This window comes from Diorhabda carinulata, chromosome 4 (genome assembly GCF_026250575.1).
Source record: "Diorhabda carinulata isolate Delta chromosome 4, icDioCari1.1, whole genome shotgun sequence".
NCBI classification, from domain to species: domain Eukaryota; kingdom Metazoa; phylum Arthropoda; class Insecta; order Coleoptera; family Chrysomelidae; genus Diorhabda; species Diorhabda carinulata.
In genome coordinates this window covers 29,074,004-29,092,375 of record NC_079463.1, presented here as the reverse complement: position 1 = coordinate 29,092,375, position 18,372 = coordinate 29,074,004, and the positions used below count along the sequence as shown (strand labels likewise).

General features: G+C 32.8%; 1 protein-coding gene across 6 annotated transcripts; it reads left to right on the top strand.

The window, feature by feature from the left end:
- The first annotated feature begins 1,687 nt into the window (after positions 1-1,687).
- On the top strand, positions 1,688-18,118 carry LOC130892782 (arp2/3 complex-activating protein rickA-like). 6 transcript variants are annotated; one of them, XM_057798394.1, is made up of 9 exons: positions 1,688-1,878; positions 5,113-5,332; positions 5,702-6,005; positions 8,197-8,545; positions 10,780-11,043; positions 11,397-11,567; positions 13,434-13,721; positions 15,650-15,976; positions 17,612-18,060. In XM_057798394.1, the coding sequence occupies exons 3-8, from the start codon at positions 5,707-5,709 to the stop codon at positions 15,926-15,928; spliced, it is 1,650 nt and encodes a 549-aa protein (XP_057654377.1). In that variant the 5' UTR covers positions 1,688-1,878; positions 5,113-5,332; positions 5,702-5,706; the 3' UTR covers positions 15,929-15,976; positions 17,612-18,060. The 6 variants fall into 6 exon arrangements, with proteins under 6 accessions (XP_057654377.1, XP_057654375.1, XP_057654379.1 ...); XM_057798392.1 differs by having other exon boundaries at positions 1,712-2,026; positions 17,612-18,118; XM_057798391.1 differs by having other exon boundaries at positions 1,740-1,854.
- The last annotated feature ends 254 nt before the right edge of the window (positions 18,119-18,372 follow it).

Sequence of the window (18,372 nt, the reverse complement as noted above, 5' to 3'; positions counted from 1 at the left end):
ATTGCGAATCCTAACCTAGAATGAAATTTTTATATAGAGTTAGATAGAGAGAGCGAGATATGGGAGTTTGTTCAAGTGGCACACGCAAAAGTGGTTGGCCTGTGGCGAGAGAGAACGAACATCAAATCATTCTATGAACATTTTGAACAAAGATATAATAAAAAACAATACACAATTCAATAAAAAAAATAAACTCCATTACATAGGCTTATAACAAAATTTTATTAGAAAATGACTACTAAAAAGTGCTAAGAAAGCTGAAAACTGGACACCAAAACAGTGTTTACTCGCCACAGAACTTTAGTTAACTCAGGCAACCGAGAACAAAAAAAGAAGAACACATCTAGAGACACCTACAGGTCTGTCTCTTGAACTATGTATTTGATTTGACCTTGGGACCTACACGGGATATCTATGACCGGAAACACACTTGGCGTTTTTTTTCGATCGGTTTTTTTGCCGTCGACGCTATAGCAAAATTGTAGCACTACGCACTGGGCAGTAAAATATCCGTCACAACCAAGCTACCTCCGCCAGTCGATCACTGTCCACAATGCTGCAAGTGTCTATTGTCGTTATCTTATTGTGCTGTGTATTGACAGAAACAAAAAAACTCGCATTATTGTTATTTCGCCGTCGATTAAAGAGGAAGCGAATAAAATAGATTTATTTGGGTGCATCCGATTGATCAAAGGAGAGAGCTAAGATGTGGAAATCAATTTTAAGTGGTTCACATAATCTATCGGAAGAGGTATGAGTATTTAGGAACAGAAAGCCCAAAATTACCTTATTTCTTTGTTGCTGAAGCTGCACTTGGCTCACATAAATATTTGTTGAGACCATACCCACGCAACTACAGACTGTATAGAGCAAAAAAGGTACATAGAATGCACTTTCGGAATGTACAACCTGATTTTGTTACAGATATTGTCAAGGCCTGTATTGTCTTCATAAATATGTTAGAGCTAAAGATGGGTGAGTAGTTGAGGATACTACAGGACTTTAAGTTATCCAAATACCGTGCAATATAAAAGGAGATTTGAAAGCCAACAACGTGAAGAACATTCTCTGCAAGTACTTCATGTCAGTATTTGAAGATTTGGTAGATGTCAAAGAACTGAATGGACCAGCTTCGTGAAACCAGAAAGCATAAGCATTAGCCATACATGATTGGCTTTTAGGTTTTTTTAGTTACTTTTTTCAATTGATAAATGATGCATTAATTTCTTGTATTCACCTCTGTCCATAAACTAAAATGATTAAATAAATTTAAGGTCAATTCACTAGTATTAAAATTATTTATACCTACCAAAGTCATTCTTTTTGCTGCCTTCCATGTTATGGAAATCCTTTAGCAGTTCCAGACTTTATGCCATGGTTTCCTTGAGGCATTCTAATCCAAGACAGTAAAGGTCTTGCTCGAACAAAATGAATCTACTAATCTAGACAGTTCTTGGAACGGTTTTTGGTAGTGTTTACATGATGTTTTACGCGCTAATTCTGGCTATGCACGGTTCTTACTTTCAACCAAGTATCGAAAAGAGCTTCTCAGAAACGGTTCACAAACGATACCTAAGTCGGTTGGAACATAAAACAGAACAAAACAGTAACTGCTCGGTTGGGACACGTAATCTCTATTGCGCAGAATCGTCACTATACCAAGGACGGTTTTTTGATTGGTGCATGTAGTCACGTAAGCCACAACCGGGGAAGTCGTACAAAATCAGACGAATGTAGTGACAGCGGGCGTTAAAAAATCCGAACGTGTACGTCGCCATAAGATTCCTACTGGTACGGCGTCGAAGGTAAAAAATCCTGTCGGAAAAAAACGCCGAGTGTATTCCCGGCCTATAGGTTAGTTATCTCTGGTTCAGTTAGGTACGTAAATTTGTGGAGTTTTTTGCGTTAATCTAAAAACTTTCTAATAAATATTGGGTTTAAAATTTCATATTAGAATAAAAACGTTTCAAACTTATTTCGATTTTAATAAAGTGAAATAGAGCTGGTGACAAACGAAGGATATAAGGTATTTATTAAATATAATATATTTAAATTATAATTTTGACGACAACGTTGAGTGATGATATGACTGATGTTTTTTATTGGTTTTTGAATACAGTAGTCTGACCCTTTATAAAAAATAAACTGCAGATAAGTATTTGTGAAATTGCAATTCGTTTTTAAAAAGAAACTCATGAACAGCTAACATAAAGATAAGTGTACAGTTCTAAGAAAGATATATATAATATTTATTAGGGTTAGCAAATTCTTGGCTCGTAACTCCTCTTTCCCTAGGACGAAAAGTTGTTTTTGCGGGTGGAATCGGTTGGGATTTCTTCTAAGAACAATTCCGCGTCTTTGTGAATTGCTATGTCTTCTTTTCAATAAATAGCAATCTATTATTATAAATAAAATCATTGATATGGAAATTGTCGAAATGATTGGTATTTTGTAGTAAATCTCTTTCCCCTCAATTGTTTGGCAATTCTGTTAATTTCTGTCCAAGATTGAGGATTTGTCTTTTCGAATTACTATTTGAATTTATCAATAATTGATAATTTGCATTTTGTGGAATATTTATTAACGAAGGCAATTGAACTTGAAATATTCTGTGATTTCGACACTTCGATATAATATCTTGGAGTTCTACAGGGATGATCATTAATTCGTCATTTTTAATTTGATTAATTATCAGATTTTGATTATCTCTATTTGAGTAACGTAACATCTAGTTGGTGATAGTTCGTTTAACAGTTGCAGCGTGCAATTACCGGCAAAAATATATTCTTCAGCACAGTAGTAAATAACCTCCAGTTTTGGGCATTCTTCTTTCTCCGACTGGGCTCTTTATCATTGAGCGCCAAGTAGGGGTAAGTGGGAATGAACGCTATATTCTTTTGGATAACAGGAAATATGTGGTAAAATTCTAAGCCGTTCGGCTTTAGGATAGGGACATGGACTGTTCCGGGACTTGATGTAAAAAATTTGGGAGTGAATAGATATATAAAAAAATCTTTGTAATTATTTGGTATAGGTTACATACGCCCGATTTCCTTGAAATTTTAGTATGTTATACTGTTTTTTATGGTAAAAAAGAAAATATATATATGTTGGGCGCGGAAAACATTCCTTCACATAGTTTTTATGGTTTGGACATTGGAAAATGTACACTATCTTGAATACATAGTTGATATTTTGCAAATACTTGATGTTAGAGAGGATTAGAGCCGGGGGTCTGTTAAAAAATTTAGACTATCTCTTAATGCCCCCCTCCCGGCCCCCAATCCTCTCCAACATTAATTATAATTAGTTACAACTAATGTAATGACACAAATCAATTTCTAACAATAATAATTTATTTACACGTACAAATAATCATCAATTTCTATTGGATACATTCATGACATTTCTTCAATAAATGATTCAATTCTATTTGAATATGAATAATGTCTTTTAAATAGAAATTCCCCAAAATACTGACGATAATTAAATCTAGTTCTTTCATAACGAGATATGTTATCACGAATATCTCGCTCAATAAGTCGCTCAATATTTTGAGTAGGAGCCTAACCTAACCTAACCTAACCTATCCTATCCTATCCTAACCTAACCTAACCTTTTTCAGCATAAAAAAACTGTATAACCTACCAAAATTTCAAAAAAATCGGGCGTATGCAATCTAAACTAAATAATTACCAATTCTCATACGACCTCTCGTTTCTGAGTTATAGACCTTTAAAGCTACGAAATCAGAACTTATATTCAAGTTTATTTTCCAAATTATACATTCGACCATTATGAATTTTTAATGGATGATTACGTATGTTCATGTAGTGTGTTTGACGGAATAAATAATTCTACACTTCTATCTAAAGGCCAGTAGCGGCTCAAGCCCAATGGTTATCGATTCGTAAATTTGGCTCTAAAAATCTACATATCTCCTAAACCATAAATTATATCGAGTTAAACAAAGAATATTTAGAAAATGTACTTAAATATAAGTTTTCGGCATTATTTTCACGTCATCTACTCACTCCCGAATTTTTTGCATCAAGTCCCAGAACATCCTCTATTATGCTGGATCTTGGAAGTTGGAGTCTTTTTCCGAATTATAACACATTCTCTTTTCTATAGTTCGAGTGCGTTCCTGTATTAAGCAATCTTTTAACAAATTCCAATTAGTTCCCTTCCAATAATTGTTCTTTCCCGATGAGTTTTCCTTGTATGAATATCATCGTCATATTTTTAGAAACTATATATTTTTTACGATTTCGTAGAATCTGTTACTAACAATTAGAGCCGGATATCATAACATTCCATTTTCATTAAAATAACCGAAAATCATCACATTCCTTTTTAATTACAATATTCAATATTAAAAATTTAAAAATGTAGTATCCTTTAAAAAAATCAGCTAACTGCATAGCCTCGTATACACTACCCCCCATATTAGCAAGCCCTCTAACACACTTATTTACTTTTTGCATAACTCCCGTAAACGCTACCGTCACAAAAACTTCTTCGCTTCTTCTAAACACCTCTAGAGAAAGAGAGAGAGAGAGATATCTTGTACACGTGAAAACATTCGCACTTATTTACTTTTTGTATAGCCCCCATAGACGCTACAGTCATTGCTTTTCTAATTCTTATAATCCCTCTGGAAAAACTTCTTCATATCGGTAACACCCCCATCGGCCACCCACTTGTCCGTCCGAATCAGTGACATAGACATATTCCCCGTAGACGTCATTACTTGCAAACCATCTAGATACTTCTACTACTTCTTGTGAACCCTCTGGAAACTTCTTCTTAATGGTAACCCCCGACGACCATCCGATTGTTCAGCCGATGATACGATGATTCATTGATCCAAAACATACGTATCTAATTATGTGATCATGGAGTTCTCAGTCATCATAATTAATATAAGTTGCAATTTAGGTTTCACATCGAGAAATAAAAATATCGAATGTATTAACATAATCATCGTAAGGTCTGATGATTTTTGATTTTGACTTTAATAAATTCCAATTAACTGGCTTTCTTTAGGTGAAATTTTATTTGATTTAGATTTACTGATACTTAGATTAGTAAAAAATTCTACTATTTCAGAATCACTGATAAATTAATAAATAATAAATCCGTACTATACAATAACCAATTCAATATTCTTAACAACTATCCTCGTTGAAAACCGTGAAAGGGTTAAGTGGACAAAAAGGAACTTGGCATTTACCTCGATGGTCAATACCAGTTTCTTCCCCGAGTTTCTGCTTCTCCGACAAATTGGTGGCTGGAAGCTTAAAATTTGTGACGTGAAATCCTCACAAGGGTAAGTTATTTGAATTCACGTTAAAACGATTTGACAGTATTTCACGACTCCGCGAATCTTATTGACTGCGCCAGATAAGTCTTTGTAAAATTGAAAATTGTTTTTAAAAATAACTAATAGGCTGATAGTCAACTAAAGAATAATGTAAGAAAACATCGAGTACAGATAAACTACTTATTGTACTAATTAATTGAACTATATCTGTAATTATTTCATGAATAATTTAATAATATTTAAAAGATGTTAATGAAATTATTCATTATAAGGCTGTTTGTTTGAATATATTAATTGAAATGATACATTTTGTTAATTTTGAAATATCTCAAATTAAAAAGAATCATCTTTTCTGAACGTCATTTTAATTTTCAGGAAATATGTCCAAAAGAAAAAAAAATAGATACAAAAAACGAAAAGCTAAAGTTAATAGTGAACGTGAAAAAAATATAGAAGACCCGATATCTGATGATATCAAGGAAAGTAGTATTAAAAATGAACCACAGTTGACTACTCCCACATCAGTTTCTAGATTAAGCTGTTATGTAACTCCCAAGATGAGTCCTCTAAGGAGTCAAAATTATCCAGACCCGCCTCAATTTAGTGATATTGAAGCACAATTAGATCATGAAAATTTCTTGTGCAGAAAATCGATTAACACTAGCAAATTTTATTCGTGGTAAGTATTACAGTTCGAGGAAAGAAATTAAGTTAAGAAAAATGCAGTTTAACTTGTTGAATGTTGTCAAGGATAGCTTACATATAAAGAACTAAAGATAAAACAAGTTATACTTTGATACACAAAAATGTTATCTATATAAACGAGGATATATTGAAAAATTCTTAGCCTATTATAGAACCAAACAAAATTTCAATGTCAAAATATTTTATTACTCAATATATTCTCCTCTTAATTGGATACATTTATTACAGCGAACCTGCAACGTCTCTAGACCTTTCAAAAAAAATGTTTTTTCTTGCTCTGCAACCAAGACCTCCACAGCTTTTATTACCTTCTCGCTGGAAGAAAATTTACGACCTTTTAAACTTTTTATCAGTTGAGGAAAGAGATGATAATCGGACGGAGCCGATTGTTCTACCCTTATCCAAAAAATCAGTCATGATTACTCCATGGCAATCCCAAAAAACTGAAGCAAGAACTTTTCCAGCAGATTTTTGAACACGAAACCTCTTAGGTCTTGGAGAACCAGAGTGTCGCCATTCCATAGATTGTTGCTTTGTTTCTGGATCGTAGAAATGTACCCGAGTCTCGTCCCATAGTAACAATTCGGGGACTGACACAGAAACTGGCCTTTATCATCTTCATCTTCGATGGAAAATTTACCTCTTTTGAAGCTTGCAGTAATTGATCACCAAGGGTATTAAGCATATCTTCGTAAATCTCCTTGATGATTGCTCGATATTACAATTTTTCGATTTTCAGAATTTCGGTGGACTTCTTTTTTCTTTTAATTTATTGCTTCACTCTGGTTTACTTTTTTAACGTACAACTTTACACTGACACTTCTAATAAGTTATTGTTCGTTGCTATGGCAACGCAATATTTTGTTTCTGTATGGAACTGGTCTAGACTAACTAGATATCAATACATCCTCGTACATTTCTTAGAATACTGACGTTCCTTATTGCTCGCCTCGTTGCTTCGCTTTTTATGAAGTGAAAAAAATAATCTTTTTTACAAAGAAGGCAAATCTAAAATGGCTTGTAGTGCTGCCGTGGGACATGACAGTGTCGCTTCTGTTATCGTAAGGCTCTTTGCAACTTATCTAGGGTTTTTTCCCCAATTTTGTTTTTTGTTCGTAGCCAACATATGAAAGCTGCATAGCTAATGATAGATCGATCAATGGATTTGTACATCCAGTTCATCATTTTGGGTTTAAAGCCTCATGTTCCTCCGACTATTCTGTAGCAGTTATACACAGCACTTCGTGCCCTATAGTTGAAGATGTTGTTTCCATGTCAGTCTCTGGTCGGTCAGTTCAACCCCGTTATTCTGAGAGTTTTGGGAACGTATTTATTCTTACTAGTGAATAGAACTATAGTGGTCTTTGAGGGGTTTATTCTCAGACCTTCATTGAATCACCATCTCTGAGTGAATGTTAGGGCAGATTGCATTTCATCCCATACGATACCATTATGCTTACTCCGCTTACTGGCCAGGTCCTTGGCGTATCCGCAGACTTCATATTCTGCTTTGGTTAGATTTGTGAGTAGATGAACCACTACTAATGATCATAGTGTGTGCATCCGTCTCCCGGTCTTGCAGTTATTACTTTTTCCCCTATATTGATAATGCGACTATCCAAAGTTGCTGTGCCAGTGCCTGATGGATGGCGTGCTGAAGGAGGCGCCATCAATATCTATAAAGGTACATAGGTTTCATACTCTATACCTTTTTCTAGTTTCCTGGTTACATTATGCAGGGCAGAAACAGTCGACTTGTCATTTCGATATGCAAATTGATTTCTATGTAGGAATCCATAATTTTTTCCATCGTTTTCAGAAGGAAAGGAGGTAGACTGACAGGATGATAGCTAACGTTTTTCCAGAACTGAGGAATATAACAAAACTGAAAAACTATACTACAAAATTGTGTCTGTTAAATGAATTTCAGTGCATAAAACAAGAGAGGCAGTATTCCTGATTACATTAACTAATTGCAACTTTTTTGCATGGTTTTTTTTTTGATATCAAAGTATTTCTTAGTTTAGTATAATATCCATTACACCTCCCTCTGTATAATTTAAAATTTTTTTACAAATCATTTATGGATCACAGAAAAATTGAATAATAAAAAAATCTACAACTTTTTATGTAAATATTACAAATATAGAAAAACATAATTTTAGCCATGACAATTTTTTGGAGAGTGAGCAACATTTTCAAATTACTTTAGAAAAAAAAATAAAACGATGCAACGAAACTCCCAAGTGTACCAGGACTCGACAGCATCAAAAGTTTCTTTATGATAGTCCTGCACCTTTAAAAAGAAAACACAAATTCTCCAGGGGTAATTGCGGGGATTTGTCTTTCTCGCCGAATCAGTTTTCCTCAACCCCTATATTACAGCACCAAATAAAAACGATAGAAAATAATGCTGAACGTAGTTTTGATGTTATAAAAGACGATGTAGTAAGTCCAAAAACGCCGATATATAACAGAAATATCAACTTGAATAATAGCTACACCACAGAAAAGGTAGGAAATAACTAATTAATATATAGGGTTCAATTAATCTTCTTAAATCAATTCGTAAACAGAGTGTACAGGAACAATATTGGTAAAGTACGAATCAACTAAGAAAACGACTAGTAATCGTCTGCCTCACTTTAAAATATTCCCTCTCTGTCGCTTCAGACTGATATACCAGTGGCGTAGTTTCTTATTTAAATAAAAATTAATGCAGTTCGCAACAAAACATTTATTAGATTAAAAAATACAAAAAAAAATATATTTTAAAGATTTAAACATATATTACAGTAGGATATTACTTAGTTAATTATATATATATATATATATATATATATATATATATATATATATATATATATACAAAAAAAAATCACTGTGATAAACATCAAGGTTTTAATTATCGTAATAATGGACAACTTAAAATCAAAATTACCAATTTTTTTAAGGAGCCGATTCAAGCTGCTTACACTTATTGCTTCTGTCAAGATTTGCCGGTCATTGCCGGTCATTAATTTTCTGCAAAACACCTGTAATTTCATCATAATTTAGCATTGCACATTTGCTGTTTTAAATTGAATAGTAACAACAGTAAACCTTAAACTAAATAGGTACATGACTTTATAATACTAGTAAAAACAATTTCTTACACTTTAACGTAGGAAGTCTCTTCTCCAGTACATAAAAATCGTAGATAATTTCCCTTATAGATTTTATCTGATCTGGCGAGATATGATCCAGCTTTCTTTTTTTAGTGTTACGTATTTTTTTCGGCGATTGAAAATATGTGCTTGGCCCTCCCCACTCAACTTTTTGAGCTTCTTTTGATATCTTCTGAAAAGTAGACCTTGACACCCCAGTAGCAGTTAGTACTCTTTCCCTGAAATATCAAAATATGTTAGTATTCTAATTTAAAATATGATACTCAATAAGTAGGTGCCTGTATAAAAATGTGTAAACTCCGCATTTCTTCAACCTACTTCTTGAATTAAATCTTGCTACATACCTGTAATTTTTCAAAGGAATAGTAACTCCTTCATTCATTATTTAAAACGATTTTGCCCCTAATGTTCAAAAACAGCGCTATCTGTAGAATAAACTATGGCACAGACTAAAAATAACACCGAACACAATAAATCACACTATCTAAATACTGAACAACAAACAATACTAAATGTTTATTTATTATTACGGACTTTGTCAGTTATAACGCGTCTGGCCTTTCCTTAGCTGATTCATACTTTACTAAGGTAATTTTCTTCTTGTTTCTAACATAGAGGACCATGTCAGTAGGCTACTTCCTGTTAATTGCCAGTAATTCTTCCCCGGAATACATCTTTTATATCGTCTTCTTCCATAGTCTACTGTCTTCCGCTTTTTTATATGTTTGTTCTAGAATTTCGTCTCCTTCATCCTCCTATGTACTGTATTTTACTTTGCTGTTCAATATCATTATTCTGTATAGTGTCTAGTGTTTATAGTGTCCTATTCGTAACTGATCTTGTTTCTTATGTAATTATAGATCTTACTGTCGTTTTAAATATCTTGATTTTACTTTCGATATTTAGGTATTTGTTCTTCCGAACTATATCTCTCATGCAGTCCGAAATCTGAGCCGCTTTTTGTATTCGTCCTTTTACTTCGTTAAAAAAGGTTTCACGACTTGTTATTTCCGCTCCCAGGCACAGGTCACCTAACCTAAAATAAGTGGTTTATGTTTCCGGGTAGTTGAAATGATTCATTTGTTCGATAATTTTTGAGTCGATTTCTAGCTTTGGATGCCACTAGACATTTGACTTCTCGTTGTTGGTGAGCATGTTTAAAGGAATGTACTAGCCTTTGGAGATTATCTTCAGTATAGGAAATAAGGACAGCATCGTCAACATATCAGACGACGTGGAAGGATGTATTTCCCATCTCCTTGTCTGATTCCTATGTTAATAGGAGGGTTTTTATAATCTGCAATTGATATTGGAAGAGCTAAAATATCTTGTATCAGTTTATGATATAATTTTTTCTCGTTACTTCTAAGACATCGTTTAATCTCACTCATTCAAAAGCCGTGATCATATCGACAAAGTACATATATGCAGGTTTATTGTATTCTAAGGTTTTTCAGATACCTGTTATGCGTTTGATATTTTTTGTTTCTCTATGATGTTCTCATGTTGGATCGATATTAATAAAAATTTAACTGATTTAAGTGATTTTTTTACATAATTTTTGAAATATAGTATTTGTAGCTTCTACCAAAAGATAGTAGCATGAAAAACTTAAAATTGCACGCAATGAATATGTCTGGAAAGATAAAACTACCATCAACACGCCAAGAAGAAAAATTTAATTTTTCTCGAAATATTAGTAAAAAAAGCTTAAACGTCTCTATTTCCAACACTGAAACTACGAGATTTTTTTTTGGAAACCTGAAGAGATACTACAAAATCGTTTACAATTGGATTATAAGGATATGGGAGATTTGTTCAGACCTCGGTACTAATCTAAAAAAGGTATTAGATATTCCCAATTATTTTTTTTTTGTAATTGTTTTCTCTCAAATCTACATCACGCATTAAAATAATTTTATTTGCTAACAAACGTTTGAAGATACAACGACATCTTCAAGTAAACAGTGAATCCATTGTATTTACAAATACAAAAGAAAAATCCTGAAATAAATTTTGATACAAAGTGATCCAAAATTATGTATATTAATTTCTGTATGTATATTCAAACATACTGAAAAATGAGGCAGATACAGCCATTTGAAGGTGTCAATTGATTATTTTTCTGCTATTAGAAAAACCAAATGAACAGTCGAAAATAGTTGAAAAATTTTGCTTTACATGTGAATATTCCACAGGATACAGTTGATGGGGGCGAAGGTATTGCAGATCCTTTTCATGGAATGTGCGATAATTGTTTAAAATGCAAAGAAAATATTTCGATATTATCGAAAAAAATAGAGGAACTCATAGTATTGCAAAATGGGCATTTAGAACAGATGAAGACCCTCTCTCAACAATTACATCAGGTATATTTTTCTTTTGAACATTTAACATGGTATCCATCAGACACAATAAATATAATATTTTATTTAATCCTAAGTCAATCCTACCGTGAGTTGTATGGCTGTTTGCATGTTTTTTCTCAATGCCTTTCTATCTTTTGTTACTTAGCATTTTATCCCCTTTTCTATCAGCTGATGCGTTCACATTTTCATGTTTTTCTTGGTCTTCCTCTATACCTGTCATTTTGGATTTGAACATTTTTTTGCTATCCTGACATAAGTACCCAAACCAACTTAATTGTACTTCATATATATCTAGTCCCGAAAAAGCGTATCAATCTTTTGAAAATAAAGAATACCTAACCTCCCGTACAACATTTGCCTAGTCCTAAAATCCCACCTGCAAGACAAACACCGTCATGTCAAAATTCAAGACAACTTAACATCCAATTATGTCAGACATATACCACATATTGGAGACGAATTTGGACACTATATCCTTGTGGATAAAAATTTGGCAAATAAAAAACCCAACGGAAAGGAATCTGTCCAACTGTGATATTAAACGAGCATCGTATGCAGTGAGTGCAAAATACTTTGCAATTCATCTGGACCGATGACTAACCTAGAGGCCATACTAACCAAGAGAAAAACTCAGTAAACTGTACTGGTTAATAGATTAATAGGTCGAAGATCTAACATTCAACAACAAGCTGCTAATCTACAAAGTCAGGCTAAATCTAGTCTGGAGTTATGATTTTCAACTATGGGGCTCTGTATCCAACTCAAATATAACAATTCTAGAAAGATTTGAGTCAAAAGTACTCAGAATTATTGTAAATGCTTCATGGTATGTAGTCAGTTGAAGAAGAACCTGTAATGAAACCTCCCACCCACCTCCTACAAGACTCCTGGGGAATCCCATTTCATTCATACGGGCTATTTGATTTTGAGTCAATGGTCCATGTTTTACAGTTGTAAAGCATGGTTAGCTTTTTAGATTTTTATTTTTATGTTTTTTGGGACTTTTATCCCAAAGAATGAAGCTTCCATTGCATTGAATAATTTCCAAACTTTTCCTAATTTTTCTTTCTGTTCCTTCTCTAATCTTCCATTAAATTTCATTGCTTTCGTTGCATTGAATAATTTCCCAACTTTTCCTAATATTTCTTTCTGTTCCTTCTCTAATCTTCCATTAAATTTCATTGCTTTCGTTGCATTGAATAATTTCCCAACTTTTCCTAATTTTTCTATCAGTTCCTTCTCTAGTCTTCCATTAAATTCCATTGCTTTCGTTGCATTGAATAATTTCCAAACTTTTCCTAATTTTTCTATCAGTTCCTTCTCTAGTCTTCCATTAAATTTCATTGTTTCCATTGCATTGAATAATTTCCAAACTTTTCCTAATTTTTCTATCAGTTCCTTCTCTAGTCTTCCATTAAATTTCATTGCTTCCATTGCATTGAAGAATTTCTAAACTTTTCCTAATATTTCTTTCAGTTCCTTCTCTAGTCTTCCATTAAATTTCATTGCTTTCGTTGCATTGAATAATTTCCAAACGTTTCCTAATTTTTCTATCAGTTCCTTCTCTAGTCTTCCATTAAATTCCATTGCTTTCGTTGCATTGAATAATTTCCAAACTTTTCCTAATTTTTCTATCAGTTCCTTCTCTAGTTTCCCATTAAATATAAATATGATATAATTTTCAATTATCATCGATTAGCTTTGAGGTCATCCTAATGCTTTTGCAATTCGTTTTTATTCAATTCATAAGATGATCAAAACTTTTCAGAAGTGATATCTCCTATTGGTTGTTAGATTCGTCTGTGAATTGAGTATTTTTATCACCACATGACAACACTCTAATTAAGCTCTTATGTTACTTTTCAGATCAAACAACAACAAGTGGATAAATTAAACGACTTTCAAACCGAATTAGAAATGTTGAAAGAGCAAGTTAAGATGGCAAAACCAGCTTCTCTTGTTCCAAGCGTTTTGCCTCCTGCACCACCGCCGCCACCGCCACCGTTACCTCCACCAGTTTTACCCTTATCGGAAACGAAAACTTTCAACTTCCAAAAAAAATCAAGTTCTGGAACTAAAACGGTTACAAATGAAAATTTAAGGCCCGTTATATCACTGGAGGATATTTTAAAAGTAAAATTGAAAAAGACATCGGTAAATACTCGATTTTTAATAGTTTTCATGAAGTGACAATTTTGCATCTAATTGAATAATTCAAGTCTAACATGGTTTTGTTCTTCTCGGAATTCTAATTTAAGGTCAGCTTTGGACCTAAAGCTATTCAAGCAAAAACACATCATAGACACTTTTGAGGTTATGAATAGGATATACCACAATGTACTAAGACGACTTGTATATCATAAAATACTGATTATATTTTAAAACTTTCCAGAACGTATTTAAATAACGCATAAAACGTACAAAAACTTAATTTTTTTAAAATAATTGTTAGGTGCCTAAAAATGTTGAAAATTGTGTAATTCGCTTTTCTTTTAAAGTAGAATAGGAATTTTTAGTAGAATAAACCAGAAACAAACGATGAGGTGTCAACAGATAATTGCTCTTAATCCTGTTAAGCATTAATTTTATCTTCTATTACTGGAATCTTAGATTTAAGTAAGTCACAACTAATTGATACGTGTAAACTCGGCTTTACGGTGTAGCTTTTATCACGAAAACTAATAATGAGCAAATCAATATGCTGTTTATCAAGTTTATAGGAAATAAAATAAATATCATGAAGTATTTATGGGAAACTGGGCAACTTTTACGTCTTCAACTAATGAGCCATCATAGAGTTTGACATTTTTAATGGTGAACGTACCCAGAACGTGTTGTAATACAAGCGCTATTTTTTTGAGTTGTTTACAGATAGTTGAAACATTAATCTTAATCAAAAAATAGAATTAAATCGCGAATATTTTCGTACGGTGATTTTCTAAAACTTTCAACGTGAATCAAACCAACAGCATCGTGCCGATCAACTCGTTTCGACTTTTGATAATGAAGCACCATCTCGTGACAACAAAAGTTGTTCGCGCACGAAGCATTTCGAAGCAAATGGTCGCCTGTTTATTCAAAATAATTGTACATGTCGCCACCATTCCATTAGAGCAATAGAGCACCGTAGAACGGTCAATTCTGAATGGTTTAGCAGCATTTTTTGCCAAAAATCTGGGAAACCAATCGCAGAAGACGAATCATCATCGAATTGATGTGTCACATGCCGGGTCATCAAAAATAAAATGCGAAGTCAACGTTTTTCTATACTTAAGGAAGCGGTTGAAGCGTTTAAATACAAGCATGCAAAAGTTTATTGATCTTAATGAACATTATTTTGAAAAACAATAAAGCCATATCCAATTATAAATATTTGTTTTTATTTGTCTACCTCAAAACTTCAGTAGCAATCCTCGTAATAGGGTTGTAAGCGAAAACTTTGACCCTTAGTACTACTACCAGATCATCGGCTTAGCTTAGGCCTGTAAATCCAGAGCTGCTAGTGTCCATTTCCATTGACTACAGTAAGGGTGATAGGACTTGAATTCAGCCCTACACTATGTACGTATGTATGGATTTGGGGTCTCGTATACACTGCGACCCAAAGGATCTATTGTGTTTATTGCTGCAATACTGGAGAAACCTGTGTTTACAGCTGATCCATCAATCCCACTTCTTTTAAAAAGTCTAGAATGTGGGATTGTTTTAATTGCCAGAGATCTTCGTCTTCTACTTCATACGCTCCAAGGTGTAGTGCTCTGGAATTCCTTAGTGTTTCACACTTCAGCCTTTCACTATACTAATTGTGGAGGTAATTCTGGTTCTATTCGCTGTTGTGACATCGCCTTGATCTATGGGAATTTCCACCTACCATTCTTCCAATGCTCTCTTGATTGATTAATTTGGGGTTTTGTGGGAAACACCCTCTATATTAATAAAGGCTGTATCTTTGCTTTTGGGTCTTTTATGTTTTTAACTAGGCAGCTTAATAATTGAACTAAAATTATTTGTACACGTAGTAAATATGAAGGAATTGATTCAAACTGTAACATTTAATTATTTAAATATATTTTATGTTTTAGAGCCGACTTCATCAACCGATCTCTCGTCGAAACAGTTCTGCAATACCTTCGGATATGTTGAAAGCGGTAACTTTAAAACCCGTTCCACGTACCCCGCATCTTCTTAGTACACCCAAAAACGATATTGGGGATATGACTTTAAGCCCGAATACGAGATTGTGCTCATTATTAAAAACTGAAATGTCCACCAGTAAAATTAAACGATTACAGAGAGTCGGTAAATATAGTTTTGATTCTATTTATAAAAAGAGATTATTGGATTCTAGAGATAGGGAGTAGAATTGAATGGGAAGATCAGACTGATGGTCTATTGCAAAGGACAATAAGGTAAATAATATTAGCATTGAGAAAACAAAATGCTTTTGTGACAATTCATATTTTATTCTGTAGTAGCTCAGAGTTATCATCAATTATTAAATCACCTTTGGAAGTTAGTCGACAGCTTGATCCAGTAAAATGTCACGCAAATGAGTTGATTTTCCCGACATATTTTATTAGATTTGCGATGAATATACACCTAAAAGTAAAAAAAGACTATTATTAGTGCTGTCGTGCATATTTCAACTTGGATATTTGCAACCAGGATACATATTGGGTGCCATACATCTGCTGTATCTCATATAACAGAAATTAGACCAGTCCGTTTAATGGAAAATATTCAGCAATGCCTCTTGGTAACCCAGCACGAATCTACCAATCACATATGCTTATGTTATTCCTGCTCAATGAATATCAAATGCTTTTTGAGGAAATCCTCATTCCGTGCTTCCTCAGCGAATCATTCCATATGTTAATATTCTTTTGTAAGTTTTTTCTTGTATTTGCCATTATGAAGATGTCATCAGCAAATGTGCAAATTCTCCTACTTGTATTCTTTGCATATTGTAGTATCCGATATATAATTTTTGGGTGTTTTGGCTACACTCTTGGATGATATCGTCCATAAATTTAATAAATAGTGTTGGGCTTAGCCCACCTTCTTGCCTCAGTTCGTCGTGTGTAATAAATGTATCTAATCTCATATTTTTACTATCTCACATAATTTCTTCTATAAAGACTTTCCGATATCTGCGTCCTAGGTACACTTTGAAATGCTTTTTCTAGACCTAAAAAGGAAAGATACGAATTTTGTATGTTATCTGTTTTCTTTTCGATTATTTGTTTTAATGTAAAAATGTGGTCTTGGGTGCTTCGTCCTTTGCGGAATCTACTCTGTGTTTCTGTTACTGTGTGTTCTACTTGTTCTATTAATCTTCGGTTTAGAATTTGCTCATACAGTTTTAATGCGGTACTTAATAATGTTATCCCTCTATAATTGTTACTATTAATGTTATCCCTTTCCTTAAAAATTGGTAATATTACACCCATTTTCCAATCCTCCGGTATTTCCTCTTCTTTCCATATTTCATTGAATAGTTTTCTAATTGTTTTCTTTCCTTGTTGCACTATCTTTTTGTTATGTCCTGGAGCTTTTCCGTTGTTCAATAATTTTTTAACCTCTTCTAGTTCAGTTATTGAAACTTCTTCCCCCTCTTCTTCTTATTTTTCTTCTTCTCCTCCTCCTCCTCCTTGTATGTTTGTCATCTCTAACGTATTTTTTGTTTTATTCTCTTTTGTATTTAGCAAATTGTAAAAATACTCTTTCCACCGTTTCATTATTTTTTCTTCTGATGTTAGCGTCACTCCTGTTGTATCCTTGATTCCTAACTAGTCTTTTCCTTTCTCGTGCTCTTTAGTACCTTGTAAAAAAGTTTTTGGTTGTTTTTGTTGTTCTTCTCCATTTTATTTCCAAAATTTTCCCAAGAAGATAATAATAATAAAAAATTAGAAAAACCTATAGAGTTTAGAAAACAAAAGAAGAACCACAGATGCTAAGCATTGGCTCTAACTTCACAACGTTATTTTTTCACAGATATTATTTTATTTACAAAAACGTTGAATTTAGAATTTTATTTTTTTTAGAAACTTTTTGAATTATTTGGGCATCACTGGTTTTACAGCTAAACAAATGGTGTAATGATGCCATAACATATTTTTGGTTTGATTTTTGGCAATGTTAATATCATTTCCATATTTCGATATGGAAATTTTGATAATGAGAAAAAAGACTAAACACATTTTTCGTGATAAACATTATATATACATATTTCTATTATTATTATTTGATGTGTAATGTTGCCTTAACTTATTTTTTAATGTTTTATATTATATATATATTTTAAAACTTTTTTTTATTATTGTTTCAAAAATTTCGACATTATAATGTGACTTTAATATTATTATTATTACTAGTTATTTAAGTCAAAATTTTTGTTTATTATGTTCTTATGGATAATATTAAATAATGTATTTCTACCATTTGTAGGTTCCGTTTTAATTACTGTGATAAAAAGTAATAATAAAATTCTTTATATCGAAGAAAATTTGTAATAATATTTAATAAATGACAATAAAAATATTTAGTGATTATTTTAATTATTTAAGATATATTATGTACTCGAAAAGTGATATACCATGTGCTTTCTAATGCTTTGAGAATGAAGAACTTGAATTTTACCACACCGAGTCATATTATAAAAAGGATTTTTTTAACTTACCGTGAACATATTTTTTTGCATTAAAACGTTTCGGGGACTATCAAAAATTTATTTATAAAAAAGCTTTCGATACATAAGTTGGGAACAAATGAAAATAGAATGAAAAACCGAGAAGAATCAGATAGA